The sequence below is a fragment of the Trachurus trachurus genome (genome assembly GCF_905171665.1).
Source record: "Trachurus trachurus genome assembly, chromosome: 21".
NCBI lineage: Eukaryota > Metazoa > Chordata > Actinopteri > Carangiformes > Carangidae > Trachurus > Trachurus trachurus.
In genome coordinates this window covers 32,658,161-32,683,981 of record NC_139899.1, presented here as the reverse complement: position 1 = coordinate 32,683,981, position 25,821 = coordinate 32,658,161, and the positions used below count along the sequence as shown (strand labels likewise).

Below are 25,821 nucleotides of genomic sequence, written 5' to 3'. Positions count from 1 at the left end.
GCTGACGGTGTCACCACTCTCATTATCACTGGCTGTTTGTGTTGTCTGTCAAAAAATGGATGAATGAAACGACTTTGTATCGGCCGCGTCTTCTATCGAGGGAAAGTTATTTATCCTATGTTTTATCGCCCAGCCCCAAAGTGACACAGACCCGTTCATTCACAAGAAATCATCCAGCTGCACTCTCAAACAAGGTGCGGAGTGAGAAATCTGCGGCACTACTGCACAGTACTGTAGTTGGCTCATTTTAAAAACACATTTTGGAGATGACGAGACAGATGACCGAAAAAAGAGAGTGAGACGTGGGCTATAGTCTACTGTAGCTGCCGTCGTTACATTTTGTCATTGAAAAACGAGGCTACTATATTATTTACTGTCTGCAGCTAGTTCTCCTTTCATCCTCTTGTATTCTGTATCATGAACAGCGCCACTCCTAATCGCGGCTATCAGGCTGTCAGCATTGTCCCCAAAACGTCTGAGCAGTATTTAGTACGGTGCTGCCACCTAGAGGAAAACAGTTGTGGTGAAAAGACACGCGTTCACGCGATCCTGCAGTGCAGGGAAAAACCCCGCAATTTTGAAACAGTAACATCTGTACAGGAGGAATGAGGTCAGACTCTCCCAAGAAATGATATGAAATGCATTTCCGCGAGAGGCTGGTTTACGAGGCTAATACGATTGCACAGTGGAGCCGGTTGTTAGTTTTTGGAATAATAGGTATGAACTAAGAGGTAATAATTACTAGGGATGTCCAGATCCGATCACGTGATCGGAAATCAGGGTCGATCACGTGATTTCAGACTCGATCGGAATCGGACGTTACACCCCGATCCGGGATCGGATATATGCATATTTATTCTCGTGATTTAAAAAAAATCAGATCTATAATATTTCAAAACAAATGGGAAAAATTACAGCTTGGTATTTACGGTTACGTGGTGGTGCAGAGTCAGACCGTCTGCGGCATGACGTCACTTTGCGGAAGCAGAAGACGACAGCAGCAGCTTGAAGCTGGGAGCGCGAACATGTCTGCGGTGTGGAAGTATTTTAATATCGACGACAGAAATGTTGCTCTCGCAAACTGTAACATTTGCAAACTTGGGATTTCAAGAGGTGGCAAGGACAAGGCTACATTCAACACCACAAACCTAATCCGACACCTTAAAAATAAACACCCGGCACAACACAAGGAATTTACGCAGGCAACCCAGGTGAAAACGAGTCAGCCCACGCTGCAAGAGACTCTGAAGAGAAGAGAAAAAATGCCCGGCGACGGCGAGAAGGCACGGGGGATTACAGGTAAAATAGCGCAAATGATTGCCATGAGTGACCAACCATTCGCGCTTGTGGAAGACCCAGGTTTTCGTATGCTAATGGAATATTTGGAGCCCCGTTTTGACATGCCCTCACGGCACTATTTCACCGAGAAAGCTCTGCCGGCGCTTCAGAAAAAGGTGTGTGACAAACTCCGTATCATGTTATCAGCCGTGCCCCATGTGTCATTAACCACAGACATCTGGAGTTCGTCTGTGGCTCCGATGGCACTACTGAGTCTCACTATACAATGGATCGACTCCAGTTTTGTTTTACGCCGCGCGACCCTGCATGCCCAGGAATTTCGTGGATCCCACACAGCAGAGCGCATCCGACAGGCGATGGAGGAGATGCTAAACAACTGGGGAATCGACAAGCAACGGGTCCACGTAATTTTGCGCGACAACGCTGCAAATATGAAGAAAGGCATGGGAGATATGGGAGTGCGGAGTTTGGGCTGTGTCGCGCATTCTTGCCAACTCTGCGTGCATGAGGGCCTGCTTTCCCAGCGCAGTGTGACAGACACCCTGGCCACCGCGAGGAAGATTGTAGGTCATTTCAAGCACTCCACACTGGCCTACTCTCGCCTTGAAGATATCCAGATGGACCTGAATATGGATATCAAGCACCTACAACAAGATGTGCAGGTCAGAGTCCTCTCATAACTTTATTTGATTTAATTCCATTAACTTTTTTAATTAATTTAATAGACCACTAATAATTTACTTGCACTGCACCTGGCTATTCCAATTTGCACAAAAATAAAGTGATTTTTGTTCTTCTGTCTCATGTGCAGACAAGGTGGAACAGCAGCCTCTACATGCTGCAGAGCCTACTAGAACAAAAACGAGCTCTCAGTGTCTATGCAGCTGAGCGCACTCTACCAGCAACACTGACAGCCAGCCAGTGGGAGCTGATGAAGAAGACAGCTGATGTGCTAGCCCCCTTTGAAGAGCTGACCAGGGACGTGAGCAGGGAGACTGCAACTGCAGCTGACGTGATCCCTGCCATAACAGGTAATTTGTATTTTTATTTATTATTTTATATTGTAACATTTATTGATATTGTTTGAAAGAAATCATCATTGCATGCATTCATTCATTCATTCACTAGCCATCAAACGTATTCTGTCTCGGGAGGAGAATGATGACCAGGGAATCAAGACCATGAGGAGGACGCTCCTGGAGGCTGTGGAGAAGCGCTTTGCTGATATTGAAACTGAGCCACTCTTCTACATTGCCACTCTACTAGATCCCAGATACAAAGATGGGCAAGTATAATGCACCTTTTGTACATCATGTTCATATAAAGTCAAGTCATCATCATCAGACACCAGTATTAGGCCAATTTATTTTTGATTTCCCTTTTAATTTAGATTTGGTTCTGTGTTTAGATTTTTAATTGTTTATTAATTGAGTACATGTGTAAGGCAGTTGCCTAACTGAAGAACTGTGCTATGTGTTGTCTTTTATCTTTTGTTGTTTTAAATTGTGTGTTACATTTATCTATTTCTAGCTTCTTCACAAAGTCTGCCAACCTGACGCTGGCAAAGGAACACCTCATCCAGGAGGTGGCAAAGATAGAGGGGACGAGGGTCGCCAGTGCAGTCCCAGAAGAAGCAGGGACTTCAGCAGACCCAGTGAGCAAGGCACCACGGTGTGAATCATGCAGCAGCCTGGACAGCGCCTTTGAAGAAATCCTACAAGAGAGGCAGTTACAGGCCCGGTCCGTGAGTAGCACATCGGCAGAAGTGCAGGTGCAGACCTACCTGTCAGAGAAAACAACCCCTAAGAAAAGTGATCCACTTCAGTACTGGAAAGAACATGCTAATCAGTCCCCCTCCATGGCGGCTGTTGCAGCCCAGTATCTCTGTGCCCCCTGCAGCTCTGTGGACAGTGAGAGACTTTTTAGTGCTGTCGCTAACATCCTTGATGAGAAAAGGAACAGGCTCAAACCTGAAAAGGTAGAGATGTTGGTTTTCATCAAGAAAAACATACATTTCCTTCTGTGAAGCCAGAGGAGGAGGGTAAGAATTAAGAGTGCAGTTCCAAAAAGCACTTTACTGGCCTTACTTTATAACACTGTGGCACTTTTATTTGCTTATTTGTTTACATGCCTGCCAGGTATTTCAAGTTGAGCTGCTGTTATTTTTATATTAGACATTGTTGCACTAAACTCTAATGTGAAGAATTCTTTTATTACTTGATTGTTCAAGCTACCTCACAGAAGTGCTCTGTTTATAAGTTTTAAATGATAAAATAAGTGAATAAAATAAAAAATCAGGGACATCCTGGATCTGTTACTTCGCTGTCTTCATTTTTTAAATTGCAATTTAGAAGTATCGGATCAGGACTGGGAATCGGCAGATACTCAAAATCAAATGACTCGGACTCGGGCTCGGGGGCAAAAAAACCTGATCGGGACATCCCTAATAATTACAAAGCGAGGGTATGAATTTGTTTGTTGTTGTCTTTTTTGTTTTGTTTTTTGTTGTTGTTGTGTTTCTTTTTTCTGTGTAGTTTTTCTTTGAGGTAATGTGGGAGATTTTTTGATTATTTTGTTATATGTATTTAAGTGATTATGTATGGGTTGGTATATTTGTGTTTAATTTCTGTAAGTTGTTATTATTTTGAGTCTGATGTAGAGGATCTATATCTCTGTTTAACAGCGCTTGGTAAATACTTACAAAAAAGTAAAAATTTCATGGGGGGACAAATAATTTCATTCTCAACTGTAGCTTAAAGCAGAAGTAAGTGGTCCGGTCGTTTTCGCTAATGCTGCGTTCCAGGCAGGCTTTTGAAATCGAAAAATACGAGTTTCATTGAATGCACCATAACAGTCCTCGTCCCTACGTCACCACATTCACGGCGTCCCTTGGCTGCACACACAGCCCTGCATGCCGTTCTCTCTCCTCATTGGATAAAAACTGTAGGATACGATAAATGTTTTCTCTTCGGCTCAGAGCAGAGCAGAGGGACTGACAGACCCGTGTTTCAGTCCAAACACTCTATGTAAGTGATTGCTGTCGGAAGATATAACTATTTAAGACTTATATTAACACAAATATATCACTTACTTCTGCTTTAACTCAAATAAATGTGTATTCCCAAGAAGATTTCCACTGCTTCTCTTTTGCCTTCTCATACAGTTCCTTCCCCTTCTCTGGGACAGCCCTCCATTCCTAAACACTGCTGTTCCGAACCTCCCCATGCCAAAATTGATGTTCAAGTCCATATTTCTACCTACATCAACACTTCTGCCCGCTCTCCAGCCGCACTCACACATTTCTGAAATTCACTGAAATGAACATTCAACTCATTGTTTTTTATTAGAAATCTGTCACTGTCTTCATTTATTATGTATAATTTTGCTTGCAGCAAACACATTTAAAAGGTTGTCAAATCTTTTTACGTGCGCTATCCGTGGTTCTGAAATCCCCACTCTCGGCTGCACTCACACAATTCTGAAATAAACTGTAGCCCAGGGTGCGATTTGCCAGGGAATGACCCCTCTGGTCATTCGTTTTAACATAACATGTCCATGGTTAACTTTGACTTTGTGGAGGGTTAAAGGGATAGTTCACCCTAGAATGATATTTCGCTCATTATCTACTCACCCTCATGTTGACTAAGGGCTGGAAGAATTATCAGAGTCCACCGTCCCTTCTCTTAGTTACAGGGGGTCTTGGCGTAGCAGTGCATTTCAATGCAACGGTTGCAAAGGGACACCGGAGCTCTTCGTAAAAAAACACACACAAAAAAACATCCAAATACCTCCATGATGCTCGTATGTAATGTCCGTCTTGTGCTGAAGCCCCAAATTGCGTAATTGTCCCGAAAAAAAATTAAATAAGTCTATATTTTAAGCTTGTTTGTAGCGGAAGCTTCTTCTTCTTCTTCTTCTTCTTCTTCTTCTTCTTCTTCTTCTTCTTCTTCTTCCTGGTCCGTCCAAATATCGCGTGATTCGCAGTAACCGCACTGACGCCGGCGCAAATCACGCGATATTTGGACGGACCAGGAAGAGGAGCTTCGAGAAGCTTCCGCTACAAACAAGCTTAAAATATAGACTTATTTCATTTTTTTCGGGACAATTACGCAATTTGGGGCTTCAGCACAAGACGGACATTACATACGAGCATCATGGAGGTATTTGGATGTTTTTTTGTGTGTGTTTTTTTACGAAGAGCTCCGGTGTCCCTTTGCAACCGTTGCATTGAAATTCACTGCTACGCCGAGACCCCCTGTAACTCAGAGAAGGGACGGTGGACTCTGATAATTCTTCCAGCCCTTAGTCAACATGAGGGTGAGTAGATAATGAGCGAAATTTCATTCTAGGGTGAACTATCCCTTTAACAATGGAGTGGATTGAGCAGTGCTGCTCAGTTTCTCCTGGAAAAAAGGCAGAGGAGAAGACGACATGCAGACCTACAACCCAGTCACCAGAATATACAAATATATATATATTTCTTTTTACAGTGGGACTATTTTATTAGATAATATGGATTTCTGATTCAAAAAACTACATGAAATTGATTGTGTATCTCTCTTTGATATTGTCAGTATTCGTAACCGTTTTGTAAAAGCACATCAGTCCGTGATATGGGCTCATTATCACAGTAAGGGAGTTCTGAGCGTATACGGTATTGCTTAATTCATACTCCTGACAGTAAAAATGGCAAGTTAATAAGCAATTGTCTACACGGTGGTCCGAAATTGTTTTAATAAACTTCATAAACAAAGTTAATAAACTAACAGCTGCAAGAAAGATAATTCTTGTGTCTTGTTTACGAATTGTGCCCACCTGCGTTATGTTTTGTGCTTTTTAGCAGTCAAATCAGTCTGGGTCATTTTCTGTTTTGTGAAACCAGAAAATAGGTATTATTTCATATAAATGAGGTGTGAAATTAGTATTAGGTTGGTCTGAAGTTGAATAAAAAGATGAAACACAACTTCTGTGATAATGTTATGTTTTGTGTTATTAAATTCAATAAAACACCCAAAATTCAACCAAATTGCTTCAAATTTATTGTAACTGTTAATACCATAGTATTAAACAACCTCCGTTAATTTCAATTAAAATTATGAAAAGGAAAGAATTTTGGTTTGGGGTCAAAATGAGCCCAGGACAACATGAGGGTGAATGACAGACATTGAGTCCACATCAGTCCTGTAGTGTAACTCTAATGACAGTCACTGAGTCCACATCAGTCCTGTAGTGTAACTCTAATGACAGACACTGAGTCCACATCAGTCCTGTAGTGTAACTCTAATGACAGACCACTCTACTCACCACAGACAAAGTCCCAGCTGTTCTCCAGCGGCTGTCCAGACGAGCTCAGGCCGCGTTTAGTGGCTCAGACAGCAGGAGAGCAGCGTCTCCTCTCCACCTCCTCCACAGGCTGATTCAGGCGGTAAAGCTGCCTCCAGTCATCAGGAAGTGGAGCTGCACACAAAGAACCACTCTGTGTTCAACTACTGACCATCCACTGACTCTGCTTCTGCTCTTATTCCAGCGCTTCTACCCACAACATCCACACAACAAGCTGATTCAGCACTGTGCATTTATCTATTACCAATGTGCCTTTAATGTTTGTATTTTGTATTAGAGACTTTAAAAAAAAAAAAAAAAAACACCCACACAACATGGAGGACACGGTTCTGTCGGTCCAGACTTTACAGTTACAGCTCTGACTCAGCTACAGTCACATTATAACAACACAACAACAACAACAACACAACGACACAACGACAAGTTGAAGGGCAGAGAACTCAGGTAACGACAGGTGTTAACGAGGAAAACATTCAGACTGTTCACCTTACCTTCACACGACGAAATAAACTGCCACACAACCGCGTGGTGAAAAGTGAAAGTAAACTTTACACAGGAAGTGGGGGAGGAAGAGGAAGAGGGGGAGGAGGTGACATGTGTAATCTGAGTAGACAGACTGGTGTTTTTACTGCTGTTTATTTCTACTACTGAACCATAAAGAGTTAAAACATTAATGATAATATCGATCTCCAGTCCGCCGCTTGTCAGAAGAACATGTGTGTGTTTCCCCTGTGTGTGTTGTGTTGTTGTGATGTGGTCAGAAGCGTCAGCAGGGGGCGACACTGATCCACTGCAGCAGGGACAACACCCACAGGAGAAGAACTGGGAGCTTCCTAGAAAACATCCATGGAAAAACTGATTTTTTTTGTTTTTTGTGCTTTATTGAGGTGAGATGAGCATAACAGCATTATCTAAGCACATAACATAGACACATGTTGACATTATGCATTATACAGAAAGATAAAGGTGGACAAAGCAGACAGGGGGATAATGAAAAAAGGAGACAAAAATGACAATGACAATAAAAATAATGACAATTTAAAAAAAATAAAAAAAAAATAAAAAAAAAAGGAAAAAACATAAAATAAACATTGCCAGATGATAAGGAATCCATCTTTCTAATAAAGGTTCTTAAGGAAGAGAAGATGGGAGAGGTCTTGGAAGATGGAGGGACTGCAGGTGTTCAAATCAGTGCATCCTCCTGAACATTATTAACTGTATCCTATAATACTTTCCAGTGTATCTATGGTGATAATTAACCTGCAGCTGAACATAAACCAACATAAACCAACCTGAAAATGAAATAATAAATGTAACCTGTGAAGTTTTTTTTTTTAATTTCTTTATTATTAAACACTTATATATACACACATACAAATATTCAAACAATAAACATACCATGAACAGTCAAACAAAACATATATACATATATACACTGAAAGGGGTACCAACACTATATTATATAGGCTATTATTTATTATAGGTATTATTAAATAGTTGTTTGCAATAATTTATAATATTCCAAGGTTTTTAAAGCTTTTCTGTCTTTCATATTTTGTAATAGCTGCATGTAATATCTGATTTCTATTTTAAACTCATAAAAATATGTTTTTTTGGATGAATATTTACATTTATGGATATAATATTTTCCTTGTAAAATAAAAAGATTCAACCAAAACAATTCCTTTCCCTTAAGGTTTTTTTCATCATAAGTAAGAATTATATCTTCTTCTTTTTTAGTTTAATCTTGATGCCTGTCAAACATTTAAACATGTTTTCTAGTCCTATCCAAAACAAATGAGTATAACGACATTCAAAAAAAAGATGACAAATATTTTCCTCCTCCTGTTCACAAAAAGTACAGTGGATATTAATATTTTTAAATTTAGAGATGGCCTGATTGACCGGGTAAATTGAGTGTATAATTTTGAAAGAAACTTCCTTAATTTTGTTTGTGACACAGTATTAGTGTAACGTGTGAAGTGAATATTACAGGTAAAAGCCACTGATCTCAGCAGTCGAGGCCTCTGCTCTGAGCGGCGGGAGCTTCGTCCTCCGCGCGGCGGGAGGCGGCAGAGCGCCACGCGGCGGAGCGGAGCGGCGGAAGTGACGCGACCTCCACGTGACGGATGTTTGAATTGTTATGACCCGTGTGGACCGGAGCTCCGTGTCCGTGGGTGTTTTCGGAGAGAGAGAGAGAGAGAGAGAGACTGAGACCGGAGAGACTCCCGGTGAAGCGGCCCCGTTAAGAGGCTCCGTTCACCGCTGACACGATGCCCGCGAACAGCGCGAAGAAGCGGCAGCAGCAGCGAAGAGACACCGCGGTAAAAACACGTCATGTAGCTACTGTTACTGTAACGTTTATTTTTGTTTTGTTTCTGTTTGTTAAATTTTCTTCATTTTCTACTTATTTGAATGAGATCCTTGCTGTATTTATTTATTTTATCCATTGTCTTTCTGAATATGAAACAGCTCTCGTGTTGTGTTATGTGTCAGTGTTTGACACTTTTTGTAGCTACACTTTGAACACTTAAATAAAGAGAAGGGAAAAAAAATACTGTACCGAGGAACTGTAACTAAGTACTCCGTTACTAAGTACTAGAGTAGGGATTTCCATGACATGCTGCTGCAGCTACTCCATCACTACTAACGTTACAGCTCAGAGGAACATGTTGAACATTTAGGCTGTTTTACAAACTAAATGAGCCTACTTTACTCATTCAGCCTACTTGTTATTTCCATATAACCTGCTTCTGTTTCACAATCATTCACAGGGACATATGAACTGTTTTACTCCTCCATTCATCTGACAAACGTGGCTAAAACTGATCAAACAACACAATATGAAGTTTGATTGTTTGTTTTTTATACCTTTTATCATAACAAATACAACAGTCAGTAGTAGCAGCAATAGAATAATAACCAAATCCTATTTCTATAGACATGGATGATGGATGGATGATTTAATAATCATTTTAAGTCTTTTTTCTTTCTAAGAAAAAACATTAAAAAGTTATTTTTTCCATATTGAGATTCTCTTTTTTATTTATTTTTTATTGAATGTGATGATAACATGATGAGTTTTAGATGATGTAGCAGTTGTAATTCGTTCTTTATCACCAAGAACATGAAGGAAACAGATTAATGCTACTTAGACACTCAATAACTGAATATAAAGTGATTTCCTCTTTCTACCTGTAATAAATATTACTATTACTACAGTATTTGTGAGTAACGTAACTATCCTGTGTGTGTGTGTGTGTGTGTGTGTGTGTGTGTGTCCAGGTGCAGGGCACCAACGACAGCAGTGTGGTCAGTAAGGTGTCGGCTGCAGCTCACGGTTACTTCACTGACCGCTTCCTGCAGCGCTTTGTGTGTAAAGTGTCCAGAAGAGCGCCGCTCATCAACAGGTGAGTTCAGGTCAGGTGACCAGCTGGGTCTGATGTCATAGATATATATACTGACTAGAGGCCGCCTTCTGCTTCTCAGCGTATGTCAACACGGCCGCCATCTTGGTCCGGGGTTTCTGACCCAGCAGTCAGACCCTTGTAGAACACATTTCAGTGTATTTATGCATGTGGGTGTATGTAGCCTAAATGTATGTTAGATAGCCTACAATATTGTTGTTGTATCATAAATATATGTCTGACATTTATAATAAACCAAGCGGCTTGAAAATCGGTTGAATATTCAGTGAGTTATGGCGATTTTAATGGTTGATAGACGTCTGCCTCTGTTGACTAATGCAGGAAATAGACACGGCTTCCCCCTGACCAAGATGGCCGCCACGCTGACGCATTCCACTCAATAGAGCTGCCTGGGAACGCAGCTTCTAGTCAGTATATATATCTATGGGTCTGATGTGTCTGATGCAGCAGCTGTGAGTTTGAAACTATATTACAAAATTTGGTTAAGCTTAAGGCATAGTTTCCGTTTTTTACAACCTGGACCTTATTTCTAGCATAAATCTCTATGTAGTCTCTCTCCTCCTCCTCCTCCTCCTCCTCCTCCTCTGTCCTTCTCCTCTCTCCTCCTCCTCCTCACACACACACACACACACACACACACACACACACACACACACACACACACACACACACACACACACACAGACGCCCGATGCCAACACCAGAGGAAGGAGATGCAGAGTAGAGACTGGGGATGTCACGATTATCGTCAGAGAAATAATCACAGTGCCCACAACAAGTTTCCCAATGTTTTGCATTTCTGGTGGAATTTTACGTTAAAACGTTTCCATGGTTTTCAGTCGTTGTCGTCATAGTTGCGGTAAACGCATCGGATCTATTAACGCTGGCTTTTACAGTTCCATTGTTAAAAAAAAGCTGGTGTGATGATCCATGCGTTTTACAGATTTGCATTGGGGAAAAAAAAAAATCCATGCATTTACCACGACTACCGAAACCATGGAAACGTAAACATGAAATTCCACCGGAAGAGCAGAACCGGCTTAGGTTTTTGACGTTCGGAAAAAGGTGGATTACGATTATCATGATTATTAAGCATCAATTCATTTCAAACACTATTCATGTGTAAAATCAAATATAGTGAAAATATAATTACATTACTAATTATTTCCACAAAGTATCTATTAAAATATGACCAATTATTAAAGTGTTTGAAATATATAAGTCATTAATTAATTGTCTCTATTATTACAAATGACACTGACTCTAGCATTTAAATTCCTACCAATTCAATGTGACGTATGGACCAGTATCTGTGCATTTACCTTTACTTTGGTGCCACATCTGCCGACACGGTTCATACATAATCTTTTTTTTGGAAAGTGACGGTATTTAGGAATCTTTACGATTAATTAATTGTGGCGTTTAATACCGCGATTAATTGTGAAAACAAGTAATGGTGACATCCCTAGTAGAGAGAACACCTGAGTTCAACTGAATGTTCATGTCAGTGCCTTTTATTTAAACCTGTGAACCTGCGCTGACCTTTACTTTGAAAAGACGGCACGGCACGGCACCCTTCAAAATAAAACACCCGTTTATGGAGAGTGTATACATAACATGGACCAGACAGATGTAGTTAATGACAGCGACACCACGCAACTATCTCATCACTGATCGATCATTATATTGATTAATTGATCAGTTATTTTGGTCTGAAAACGACCATGACAGATGAGGAATGTCTTCAAGAGTCAGAAAAACCTCTGAATATTCAGTTTATACACAACAACGGGAGAAAAAACACGTTCTGTGCAGAGTCTGAGGTGAAGCTTCTGGATGTTGTCAAGGAGATCACAGACTGAATGTAATAATAATAACTAGCTGACTCCCATCACCTGAGAGGATCAGACAGGAAGCAGAGAGCTGAGAGGAGCTCCTGCTTTTCATTATTGACCCGTTAAAGAGTACGTTCACACGGAAACGGTCTGAATAGAAAACCCTGCACTGCAAAAACTCAAAATACCAAGAATATTTGTCTTATTTCTAGTCAAAACAATCTCATTCTACTTAAAATAAGGGTTAGAGGTTAGGGTTAGACTCATCACACAAAAAGTAGTTTGTTTTTAGACACTTTTTACTTCTTTCAAGTCTATTTTGACTTTGAAATAAGTAGAAAAATCTGACAGTGGAGCAAGTTTTTCTTCCTTATTACAAGTACAAACAAGTTGCTTTCACTGAAATTTTGTTTGAAACAAGTGAAAATGATCTAAAAACAAGTAAATTTTTAGGTGATGAGTCTTATTTAAAGTGGAAAGAGATTAGTTTAGACTAGAAATGAGACATTTGGACAAGAAATGAAACAATTATTCTTGGAAAGATTTTGAGTTTTTGCAGTGTAAAGTGGCGTTGTTGCGTTCCCACTTCTTATTCCGCGTTTAGACGAGCGTTTCTAGGGTGGAAATCCGCGTGCACACGGCGACGCAGAAGTCTGTGGAATTCAATGTTGTAGCACGCCAGGCGCCGAGGTGGCAGTGTCACTTTTTTGCGTTTTCAAGCCCCCAGGGCCTCAGACTTTGATGATGATGATGATGATGACGATGTGATGACACAGTCGGCTGCACCAATCGCTGTACGACCAGGGTCCAATACAAACACACTAAGAAACCTTGATGATGGTCTGTGACGAAGGGCACAACGCAACAACTCAGACCAGATCTGATCTGACGACTGTTCAGGTTCTGCTCAGGTATCTAGTAGAAACTAAACCAGGTGTGACTTCAAACTCCCCATCAAACATTAACCAGTGTAAATGTCAATGTGTTGTTGTTAGGGATCCATTACTTTTTTTTTTTTTGGCTGGTTTATATCTGTTTTTAATAATCTACCTTTAAAGGTATAGTTCAACATTTTGGCAAATTGGCCCATTGCCATAATCGCTATAGTCATAGCAGTAGGTTCGTTACCTTTATTTGTCGGTGCAAGCTATTTTTAGAACGGAGGAGCGGAGCGGCAGGCTGCTCAGAGCTACACTATGGAGGCTAATGGAATTTCTTGGTTTCCCTCATCAAACTCATCAAATACAAAATCCCAAAACTCCAAAACGCTTTCGTGGACAAGTTGTGACCTGCACAATCACCACGCTATGAGATAATAATGGAACGTTACGAAACGGAGCCGTTTTCGAGGTAAATACAGAGTCTGCTTGCTGAAAAACTGTCCCTGAACGCAACGCGCATCAGCGGTTTTGCATGAATTTACCTCTAAAACAACTCTGTGTGGTAACGTTGTGTTATTATCTCATAGCGTGGTGATTGTGCAGGTCACAACTTGTCCACGAAAGCGTTTTGGAGTTTTGGGATTTTGTATTTGATGAGTTTGATGAGGGAAACCAAGAAATTCCATTAGCCTCCATAGTGTAGCTCTGAACAGCCTGCCGCTCTGCTCCACCGTTCTAAAAATAGCTTACACCGACAAATAAAGGTAACGAACCTACTGCTATGACTATAGGGATAATGGCAATGGGCCAATTTGCCAAAATGTTGAACTATCCCTTTAACTAAAGATATTTTCACTCTGTTCCTGTTGTAAAGTCGACGTCGTTACATCAGGGAACTTAAATCCATATCGCTGGTGTCAGGATTCCTCCTGTTACAATAAATCAATATATAGATTGTTAATCTTTAAAACCATGACGTCATGGTATAAAACCAGAGACGAGGCTCAGCTACTAACCTGCACACCGTGGTTTAAAGACTTCTTCATCTGCACAGACAAACACATGTTGTATATTAAAGTAGAATATATAAATATAAATATAAATATAAGAGTGAAGGGCAGAGGCAGGTTAGACAGACGGACTAACTGTACTGTAACTACTACTTTTTGCTCAGTAGGGGGCAGTGTTTTGTTTCTTCTTCTTCCTGTTACACTATGCTCTGGTCATTATTATTAGAGAGCGATGCTGGACATAAGAGTTGCTGAATTATTACAAAGCTAAAGGGTGTTTGTGTTGTTTTTTCTCATGTGTGCAATAAGAGCAGTGTAAGTGTTATTTTTGAAATGCAGCTGAGCAAGTGTGAAAACCCACCGTCACTAACAATACCAACAATGTGATGTATCTGTTGTATATAAATACACAAACAGAGACGATGTGACAGGAAACCTGTTGATGATACAAGACTGAGACAGTGACGATGTTTAGACTGTGATAGAGAATCAAATCCATGCCAGATTTAATCTGGTCGCTGGTTTGAAACCTTGATAAATACAAATCTTCAAGCTGTTGTTATTGATGCTGCTTTTAGCTGATGTATTATTATTATTATTATTATGGTTATTATAAGAGTTGTGATTGGTTGATCTCAAACAGGAAGTAGCAGCAGCTGCAGTGTCTGACCTCTGCAGCTCAAAGAAGTAAAGAAATAGTTTTTATTCTTATGTTTTTTGAGCTTGAGTCAAAATGAAGAGTTTTTACTTTAAAGGGATAGTAGCATTTTTTTAAAGTGGGGTTGTATGATCTCCAAATAGCCCCTAAGTACTTTAATTGCAGTAGAAGACTCTCTGCACTCCTCCCGTTAGCAACGCCAGCCCATAATAGCCCTGCCCAGAGATTTACAACATACAGTGTTGTGAACAGACCCAAAGAAACGGCCTATTTTCACGGCCTAAAAGAGGTTTTACCTGGAAAGAAATACACAGTTCCATTGTTCACTATAATATAATTTTTTCCAGCCCTTCAAAGTGCAGGAAAAACACAGTAAATCTCTGGGCAGGGCTATTATGGGCTGGCGTTGCTAACGGGAGGAGTGCAGAGAGTCTTCTACTGCAATTAAAGTACCTAGGGGCTATTTGTAGATCATACAACCGCACTTTTAAAAAATGATACTATCCCTTTAATCTCTCAGCTGTTTAATAGATACAGTGCCTCCTCCTGGCCTCCTGGCAGCGTATTTATCTTCATTTGTAAACTTTATTCTCATTTTATCATATTTATGACTTAGTTCAAGTGTAAATATCGGTTTTGAGACGATCACATAAGAAAGAACTATATTCACTGCTTTTAAAGAGAACGGTTCTAATCTGAGTTTCATGAGGGGAGTGTTTGTGATGATGATGATGATGATGATGATGATGATGATGATGTGTTGAATGTGAGATGGCTCCAGAGATGAACCGACTGCATGATTTATAAACTATTTTTTCTACAAAAATTAAAATATATATTATAAATGATTGATGTTTTTGTCTGTGTGTGTTTATTTATCTGTGATCTGTAGAGATAGATCATCTGACCCCCCCCCCCCCCTCCCCCCCCCCTCTACCTGACAGCACAGAAATAGGTTCATCATGTGAGTGGTAAGAATAGACCTGTGGTTTGTAAATGTCACTGCTGCCAGTGGGCTCAGTTCAAGGCCTCAGTTCTCTCTGACCTTTGACCTGCTTTATGAGGCAAAGACAAACATCACGGCTGTGGTCGTCTCCAGAAAGCCAGGGAGAAGAACCATTAGAAACACTATAAATAATATTATGTAAGTTTAGTTATAGGGTTAGGGGTTAGGGTTAAGATAAGATCATCCTTTATTTGTACCACAGTGGGGGAATGTACAAGGTTGCAGCAGCAGACAACAGCAAAGGAAGTATAGCACAGATAATAAAGAGCAACAGCAATAAAAAGAAAGCAGTATTTGTAATAGAGTATGATTAATGAATAATCAGAATTTTAAAAAAAAGTATTACCTACACCTAAATTTTAATTTAAGATACGATAAGAATTACTTTATTAACCCCAAAGGAAAATTAATTTATGGAGGTTTAGTCACTTTCTTTATATATTAGGCTAAATAAAACGCTACTTTTCTAATTTTTCAATGTTTTTTTTGGATAGTAAGCTTGTATGATGTTATGAATATACCTGCAGTAGCTTTAACTGTGGGCAGGACCAACAGAAAAAACTTTTTTTTTTTTTTAGACACTTAACAAAATGCCACTGAAACAATCCAACTGTTATTCCCACTACAGGTAATTAGCATAAATGATGACAGTAAAGGAAATAAAGTTAAACAGTTTTATTTTTATGATGTAGCTAAATGAAAGACGCTAGCGTTCAGAGTTTTACTGGGGAAACGTTGGCCAATACATGTAATGAAATGATTTTGCCCAAAAATACAACATCATTTAAAGTTACCTGACACGAAATGTGAACTGCAAATCCAGGAGTCGTTGCCAGGAGCCCAGCCGTTTCTCCGGATTGCAGTGATCCATCTTGGTCTCTTTTCTGGTGCTTTAGGTAGCCGGCCGACATGAGAAATTGTTCCGCGACACAGGAAGAGCAGTGAACTGAGACACTGGGAGCTTCCGCTACAAACAAGCTTAAAATCCTAGACTTATTTAATTTTTTTCGGAACAATTTCTCATGTCGGGGCTTCAATACAAGAGGGACATTACAGACAAGCACTATGGAGGTATTTGGATGTTTTTTGGTGTGACTTTTTGGACGAAGGAAAGTGGTATCCATTCACAACCATTATATGGCTGCGCCGACCCCCCCGTAACTCAGAGAAGCCACGGAGGACTCTGAAACTTCTCCCAGCTCTTTAGTCGACATGAGAGTGAGTAGATAATGAGTGAAATTTGAATTTTGGGTGAACTATCCCTTTAACAACTAGAGAAAAAACAACTGATAAACATTCTACAAAGTAAAGTCACACATTGGCAGCAGTGAACAATTTCAGAATAAGACGTTGACGCCTATGGAGAGACATTTTAGTCAAAACTTGATGAATGAATTAAAATCTGCGAGGAAATGAATCTCAAAATAAATCCAGTAATAAAAGTCGACATGTAAATGTTTGTTTATTAATTCATTTATTTACTGATTCTTTATTAAATCACGTTTTTGTTAAAGCAGAAGTAAGTGATATATTTGTGTTAATATAAGTCTTAAATAGTTATATCTTCCGACAGCAATCACTTCTATAGAGTGTTTGGTCTGAAACACGGGTCTGTCAGTCACTCTGCTCTGCTCTGAGCCGAGGAGAAAACATTTATCGTATCCTACAGTTTTTATCCAATGAGGAGAGAGAACGGCATGCAGGGCTGTGTGTGCAGCCAAGGAACGCCGTGAATGTGGTGACGTAGGGACGAGGACTGTTATGGTGCGTTCAAGGAAACTCGTATTTTTCCGACTGTGAAGTGGTACCAGTTCGATCTGGTACGAGTTCACGGGTCAGAAATTACGAGTGGCCGTTATAGTGACTTTCACCGGTAAAACAGGTCGGAAAAACACGAGTGGGTTGCCTGGAACACTACAAAGTCGTAAGTTGTGACTTGAAGCTGTAATTTACGGTTTCAAAAGCCTGCCTGGAACGCAGCATTAGCCAAAACCACCGGATCGCTTACTTCTGCTTTAATTTCACATCAGATTATTTACATTCATGGATTAAATCAGTTGGTTTTTTAAAACTCTTCTCAGTGATTCTCATAAACTTCTTCTTGTTTTTCAGGTCCCAGTGATTTTTCTGTTGCCATGACGCTGATGAGTTCATTATTAAACTGTGTTCATCTCTGTCCTGTGAAGACGACGTGAGTGAGAGACAGAGACAGACGTGTAGAGACTGAACTGTCTGTTCAACAGAGAGAAGGTTTCTGTGACAGGAGGAGACTCTGCTTCACTCAACACAGACTCACTGAGGAATCAGGACTGATGAGTCTAAACCCAGGATAGAGAGGTTGAGTGAAGGTGGTGTTGAAGGTGTAGATGTGGATCAGTGAGTCAGAGGAGACTCTGTAGAAGGACAGAGAGCCAGCAGGACAGTCCACATACACTGCTACTCTGTTAGAGACAGAGGAGGAGGAGGAGGAGGAGGAGGAGGAGGAGGAGGAGGAGGAGGAGGAGGAGGAGGAGGTGATATCTGTCAGTCTGCTATTGTGAAAGACTTTGTAACCACCAGCATCAGAGCAGATCAGACACCAGGACTGATCGTTCAGTCCAAACACACGGTCACTGTCTCCTTTCCTTCTGATTCCTCTGTAACTCACTGATATATAAACGTCTTCTCTCCTCTCGACCTCCCAGTAGCAGCGACCAGTCAGACCAGTTGAACACAGCAGCTGAGGACACGGGTTAAATCTGTCTGGATGATCAGGATATGACTGATCCTCCTCCACACGTGTCGCCTTCCTGTTGTTGTCAGACAGTTTGATCTTTGTGTTCACTGTGTTTGTGTCGATTGTGAGTCGACAGGAATCTGATGGAGAGAACAAGACACAGCTGCAGTTATTGATCATTGATCAGTTATTGACAGTTTGATGAAGACTCATGAGGTCAGTGATGTGACAGTGTGAAGATGGTTGAATGTGCTGCTTTGTTTCCAGTAGGGATGCACATTTTGAATTTTTTTTCTGACCGATAACCGACGCTCGTTAACCGATTATTAACCGTTAACCGATAAGATTAAGACGGTCCAATTTTTTTTTTGCTATTAAAGGAATAGTTCAACATTTAGTCAAATTGTCCCATTGCCATAACCCCTATAGTCATAGCAGTAGGTTCGTTACCTTTAATTGTCGGTGCAAGCTATTTTTAGAACGGCGGAGCAGAGCCGTGAGCTGCTCAGAGCTACGCTACGGAGGCTCATTATGGGATTTCTTGGTTTCCCCTCATCAAACACTGAGGGGAATATACACAAAAAATACACAATCCAACAACTCCACAACGCTCTGGTGGACAAGTTGTGAGCTGCACATTCACCACGCTATGAGATAATAACACAACGTTACCACACAGAGTTGTTTTAGAGGGAAATACATGCAAAACCGCTGATGCACGTTGCCTTCAGGGACAGTTTTTCATCAAGCAGTCTCTGCATTTCCCTCTAAAACAACTCTGTGTGGTAACGTTGTGTTATTATCTCATAGCGTGGTGAATGTGCAGGTCACAACTTGTCCACCAGAGCGTTGTGGAGTTGTTGGATTGTGTATTTGATGAGTTTGATGAGGGAAACCAAGAAATCCCATAATGAGCCTCCGTAGCGTAGCTCTGAGCAGCTCACGGCTCTGCTCCGCCGTTCTAAAAATAGCTTGCACCGACAATTAAAGGTAACGAACCTACTGCTATGACTATAGGGGTTATGGCAATGGGCCAATTTGACTAAATGTTGAACTATCTCTTTAAATACACACGTGCTGTGACAGCTGATCAGTGCCACATCCACTCTGCTCTGTCTCAGCTGATCTCTCATATGGAGGTTAGATCGTCCAGTGTAGAACTGTTTTAGTTACAAAGTGCAGCCAAACACCAGACTGAAGGAGCAGCAGAGCTCCTCTGTGGAGCTGCAGGAGAGCTGCATCAGCCTCCTCTTTTATTTACTTTTTTCAGCGCTGTTGTTACAGGTGATTCACATCTATGTCTGTGTAGCTACATTTATGGTCTGATCTTCCTTCACGGGGGCTGCTGCACATACTGTCAGTCCTCCTGTGGAACTTTTTACCGCGAGATATGACTGAAGGCACGTGGAAATCTGCACGTGTCGACCAGTGTTGTGGGTAACGCGTTAGAGTACTTTAATTACTTTTTTCGTGTAACGTGTAACGTAACGCGTTAGTTTCGTGAGTTGAGCAATCAGTAACTTAGTTATTTTTTTAAAAAAGTAATCCGTTACTTTTCGCCGGATAAGGAAAGGAAAATCCCGACTGCAGCCTGCTTTTTGTCAGACAGACTACTGTGCAACCTGCGGATGTGTCAGCCGAGGTGCAGCGCTGTGATGCGTCTGTGCCCTGCTGACCTACGTTACCTATGTGTGTGTGTGTGTGTGTGTGCGCGTGCGTTTCAATTCGCCGGCGAAAAGGACAAGAACATAACGGTAAAATGCACACGCTGCGTTGGTGATAAGCTTCTATCGACCGCAAAAAAAATCCACATCCAATTTAAGGGCCAATTTACATGGATCAGCTCCACGTACGGACCTGCTTCTCCAGCAGCAACAAGCAGCTCGGCTCTCAGTGCTTGCCGCTTTCAGCAGCTCCCTCTCGGCGAGCGGCAGCCCAGTTCTCCCCCGGTCCAGCCCCGGATCTCTACTCCATAGCTGCCGTAGCAGCAGTGTGATACCAGTACATTCAACTGCATTTTTAAAAAACTTTTATTACACACAAGGCAGGGCGTTCACGTCTCGCCAGCCTCCCTCCTCTCCACACGTGAGTCCTCCGTTCAAACTGACAGACAGATCGAGCAGTGAAGCCGCTGAGAGGGATTCACGGCAACTCCTGAATTTTGATCAGTTCTGCGATCAAAAAAAAAAAAAAAAAAAAACCCGCTATGTGGCATATTTCTGACTGTCTTTCCTGTTAATGTTATCCTGTAGAGTTAATTTGGTTGGATGACTGATGTTATTCATCAGGACTCAGTGCATTTAAAAGAGGCTGTGTGTCTGTCTGTTAAGTTGAAGCATGTGCGAGGCGCGCTGCAAAAGGCTTTTAATTTTTGGTAACGCATGAGTACTCTAACGCGTTACTTTTATTAATAGGTAACGCAGTAACGTAACTGATTACTTTTAATTGATGGTAACGTTGTAACTTAATTAACTACTTTCAAAAGTAACTATACCCAACACTGGTGTCGACACGCCCCCATGAGTTGACGACAAGGAGCTAATAAAAAAAAATGATAGTATTAATCGGTCAAAGTTCTTGTTATCTGTTAACAGTTAAACGGTTCAACATGTGCATCCCTCGTTTTCCATGAATCAAAGTAAAAACAGACTTACACTTCCTCAGACCTGGTGTCAACCATGGGACTCCAGCAGGCTCCACCCTGAAAGGAGGAGGGGGGTCAGAGCAGCACCTTCTCTGTCAGCATGCACACATGGACATTACATGGCTCTCACACACACACTGTTTTATCACTGTGTTCACATGGAGGCTGGTATGTATGGATGAACACTGAGCACAGAGAAGAAGGAGCTGGAGTCTTTATCTAGTGATGATACAGAGCAGGAGGAGACCAGGAGGAAACACTTCATCATGTCTTTTCTCCATCTGATGTCACTGCAGTGTGAGACACACACTTTCACTCTCTGACTCTCAAGCTGCACAAACACACGTCACAGCAAAGAAGATGAAGACACAACAGGTGGAGCTGACCAGCCCAGATATCCCACAATGCACCAGGAAAGAAGAAGAGTGCAGCTGTGAACAGTGGATGCACTGCAAAAACTCAAAATCTTTCCAAGAATATTTGTCTTATTTCTTGTCAAAACGAATCTCTTTCCACTTTAAATAAGACTCATCACCTAAAATCAACTTGTTTTTAGATCATTTTCACTTGTTTCAAACAAATTTTCACTTGAAATAAGTAGAAAAATCTGACAGTGAAAGCAAGTTTTTTGTGCTTGTAATAAGAAAGAAAAACTTGCTCCACTGTCAGATTTTTCTACTTATTTCAAGTGGAAAATTTGCTTGAAAAAATTTAAAAAGTGTCTAAAAACAAGCTACTTTTAAAATGTGATGAGTTTTATTTTAAGTATAATTAGATTTATTTTGACTAGAAATAAGACAAATATTCTTGGTAAGATTTTGAATTTTTGCAGTGTAGTTTCAGTGTTTGATGAGGAAGGAAACACACTCAACACGTTTGTTAGAGCTCAGTGAAACAGACAGAGAGTTTAGTGAGAAACACTGAGTGTGAACACAACTTGTGTTTGTCTGAAGAAAACTCCCCAGGAAGCTGAAGAATTCACCCTTTTGGTGCTGATGTTCATATGTGTTCTTATTTACTTACTAAAATATTGCCAGTGGGTCTTGGGGGGTTGTTTGGTGATTGTATTATGACCATGAGAATGAGATTAGGAGTTACACATGCGGTCTGAAAAATGGCTGATGAGAAGAGAGGTGTGTGAGACTGAGTGCTGTGCTCTACTAACAATAATATTGCTGTGTAGAATAAATCTCCCCCTGCTGGTCGAAACGAGAATTGTGGTCCTTGTTTCCTCAACGTCACAACACAACGCAGACCGGTTACAGTAGCTTAATGCGAACGTATAATGTAAAACCAAATAGACGGGCTAACAGAAATCGCCATTTCGCGGCAACTGACAGCCATAAAAAGCTGTTTTAATTCTGGATTTAGCGCTGTTAACACGTCACTGTAATATTTTTTCATGCGAGAAAGTCACAGTTTAATCCAGAGTCTGTGGTCAGTTTATAACTGTTAGGATGTCTGTGGCGGATCAGGGCAGCGGCTGTCACAGCAGCAGCAGCCGCTCTACTCAGCTGATCTGCCGGGAGGGGGGGGGGGCAGCTCCGTCCTCATCCCAGGGAGAAAACGAGCCAAGTAACTTTACGCTTTCAGAGGTTTACCGCTGGCTGGTTAATTTTAACAGCTATCTCAGCTGCTACAGCTGTTGCTGTTATTGTTTTTAACAAAGACGAAGGCAGCGCTTGATTGCTGAAAGGCAAAGCCTGTGTGGCGCTGGCAGCGGCCACAAATAAGAGACTCCAGCTGTGATGAGGTGCTGACAACAATGTACGGTGGTTGTGACGGGGTCCGCCCGCTATTCAGACATCCCGCTATTCCGACATGTCACTATTTAGACATCCTGCTATTACGACATCCCTCTATCTAGACATGCCGGTAGTCCGACACTTTTTGATACCGCTATTCCGACACATCTTTTTTTTTTTTTTTTTTACAGCTGCATACCCAGGCGCGTCTCTCTCTCTCTTTTCTTTTCAGCATGTCTATCACTGGTTTGATGAGGGAGTGATGTTCTTAATCTCAACAACTCAACTATCAAGTCGCAAACAAAACTGACACACATGATAAACAAACAGAACTATGTTGCAGTTTGTTTGTCAAGTTAACCTGTCACCTTCAGCACCACGGACAGCGCTGTGGATGAGCCGCGGAGAAGCTGTGAGCGTCTGGGCTCTGGGCTTAGGGCCTGGGGCCTCATTTATCAAAACTGTAAGTAAGCAGTGTAAAACTGCTGCTACTAAATGTTTTGCTTAGGCCTACGGTGAAAAGACACCCAACATATTTACACCTTTTTCAGATCTATCAAACTGTGCGTGCACAACTCTGCACCTCAACTTTGATAACTGGATCCAAGAATGGTGCGCAGTTGCACACGTGAACACACCTCCGTCCCCGGAATGCCTAGACACAACCATATATGGTCAGCACGTGCATATTAATTAGCCATGTGCGCTCTGTGGAGCGACAACAAAGTGACAACGAAGACAACGGGCGGAGGGGGGGGGGGGGAGCTAGATACATGGCATCGGGCAATAAATCAGGCAAAAACCTCCCAAATCTCAACAAAAGGGAGCAGAAAAAAGAATAATCTTATGTAATCTGCCCCTTTATTCCAGACATTTTTTTCTTCTTCTTATTTTACCTATGTTAAAACAATGTAAAGCAGCAGGATAAACTCAGGTGACAGAATAATAACAGTCTCAGTAGCTGCAGATCAGTGTGCGCTGCTGCCGGTGTGTTTTTAAACTTGGAGGGTATGTTTTTTCTTCTCCCTTATAGGCCTATGTATTTGTGTATGAGAAACAGTGTCTCAGATGAAAAAAATAAAATTAATCAGAAGGACACGTCTGACTATAACGTAATCAATCAATGTCGGAAAAGCGGAATGTTTGAAAAATAGTAAAGTGCCGCTACTCCGACAATGAAAAAAAAAAAGTCTGAATAGTGGGACGCTTAAAAAATAATGTTAATGCCGATATTCCGACAATTAGAAGTCAATGTCGAAATAGCGGCATGTCGGAATAGCAGCATGTAACCGGTTGTGTCCACACACCCGTACTGGTACTGACATGTTGGCACAGGAGGGAGGGGAGTGTGGATGCGAGCCAATCTCCTTCAACCATGCACGGAAAAGGGGAATGATTGGAAAGGTTTTTCTAATTTATTGAGAAACGATGCCCAGGTCAGCAATGCATGACAAAAAACATGTGGTTCATTCGTCCCCTCCAGTTACATAAACCAACACAGCGTGGACACACACAACTCCGGTGACGCCGGTGACGTGTAGAAAAGCGAAAAAAGTGTTTCCATTACACTTTTGCGATACACGTTTGTATCGATACGTCTCAAAAACCACCTCATGAGAGGGTAAAAACCTTTTAGCGATATTTGAGAGTTTTTTCGAAATGTAGGTGTTTCCATTACCAGCTTTTCATTTCGATATTTAGGTTTTTCGGCTTCAGTATAAACTGTGTTGGGACTAGAGGGCTGCACGGGCCTGGAAATTAAGACCATACCCAGCCCGAGCCCGAGACTCTCAAACCCGACCCGACTCGAGCCCGAATTAATAAATTAAAAACCAGGCCCGACTCGGCCCTTTACCCCGAAATGTTACTATGCAAAATGCACATTATTTTCAATGACAACAAACATTTAACAGTGCGACGCTCGTCAAGTGGCTTGTAAGTGAGACGACTCGGTAGAGAGAGAGAGAGCGTTTGGTGGACACGGCCGTGTGTGTATGTGTGCCAGAGCAGCCTCACTCATACACGACAGGAACCAGCAGAGAAGGACCGTGAGACGTGCTCAGTGACACCAGAGGGCAGCCCGCATCCAACCTGCACCTGGGCTCCCCTGCCTAGACTGCAGACGGATGATTGGCTCACGGATCCACCTGAAGTGGCACTAGCGACACACGCGCTCTCGCGACCAACGACCAAGACCAGCTGTCCGCGTGCAGCCCGACCCGACCCGTTACCCGTCGGGTTACCCATGGGCTTGGGTCGGGTAGCCATGCTCTAGTGAAGAGTCAGACTGAGACAGAGGACGTCAGTGGAGTGGGCCTACACCACCTCTATGGTCTGAGTGATGGGATCTGGTGTCATCAATGCATGGATCACCTGAGACAGATGTTAATACCAGGTGTGACCAGGTGTGAATGGGGCCATAGGAAATGTTCCAGCTCCTCCTCCTCTATCAGACAGTGTGTGTGGCTGCAGCAGCCTCTCCATACCTGAGAGAGTCCAGTCTCCAGTCTGGGTCCTCCAGTCCAGCAGACAGCAGCTTCACTCCTGAGGCTCCTGGATGGTTGTAGCTCAGGTCCAGCTCTCTCAGATGGGAGGGGTTGGAACTCAGAGCTGAGGCCAGCGAAGCACAGCCTTCCTCTGTGACCAGACATCCTGACAGACTGAACACACACAACAACACACAGGAACCCTCTGTCAACACCTGCTGCTGTGATCAAGTGGCATCAGATAAACAGCTGGATGGATCCTCACCTGAGAGTCTCCAGTCTACAGTGTGGACTCTCCAGTCCAGCAGACAGCAGCTTCACTCCTGAGTCCTGCAGGTCGTTGTTACTCAGGACCAGGTGTCTGAGACTAGAGGACTGGGAGCTGAGGACTGAGGACAGAGCTTCACAGCTTCTCTCTGAGAGGTTACAGCCGCTCAGTCTGAAGAGGAATTCAAGGAAAAACACTCACATACTCAATATGAAGGAAATAACAGGTTAGAATCATAAATACACATTTCAACACAAACCTGAGAGTTTACAGTGTTTCTTGTTGTTTGTATATATACAGTGTTAAAATCACAGACTCCACCCTACCTGCATCACCACAGTCACACCTGACCACACCCCCGAAGGTGATATAACCCCGCCCTCTGACCTTTGACCCTCTCTTTCCCTCCAAACATTTGCCTGAAGACAACGTCACTGTACTGACCTCACTTCCTTTGTTTATTGGTTTAAGTTGCTCATGTTGTTTGAATGTTATCATATTG

At 41.9% G+C, this 25,821-nt stretch overlaps 2 protein-coding genes across 2 annotated transcripts in view; one reads left to right on the top strand and one right to left on the bottom strand.

The window, feature by feature from the left end:
* The window catches only part of LOC311004127 (uncharacterized protein), a gene marked incomplete at its 3' end in the record, with an annotated part of 309,814 nt that overhangs the window by 270,494 nt on the left and 13,499 nt on the right, over positions 1–25,821 (bottom strand). The window contains 1 exon segment of the mRNA XM_083996075.1: positions 6,592–6,756.
* On the top strand, positions 1,026–6,716 carry LOC311004125 (zinc finger BED domain-containing protein 4-like; the record flags this gene model as incomplete). Its single annotated transcript, XM_083996073.1, has 5 exons — positions 1,026–1,961; positions 2,111–2,330; positions 2,428–2,584; positions 2,830–3,277; positions 6,609–6,716. The coding sequence occupies 5 exons, from the start codon at positions 1,026–1,028 to the stop codon at positions 6,714–6,716; spliced, it is 1,869 nt and encodes a 622-aa protein (XP_083852199.1).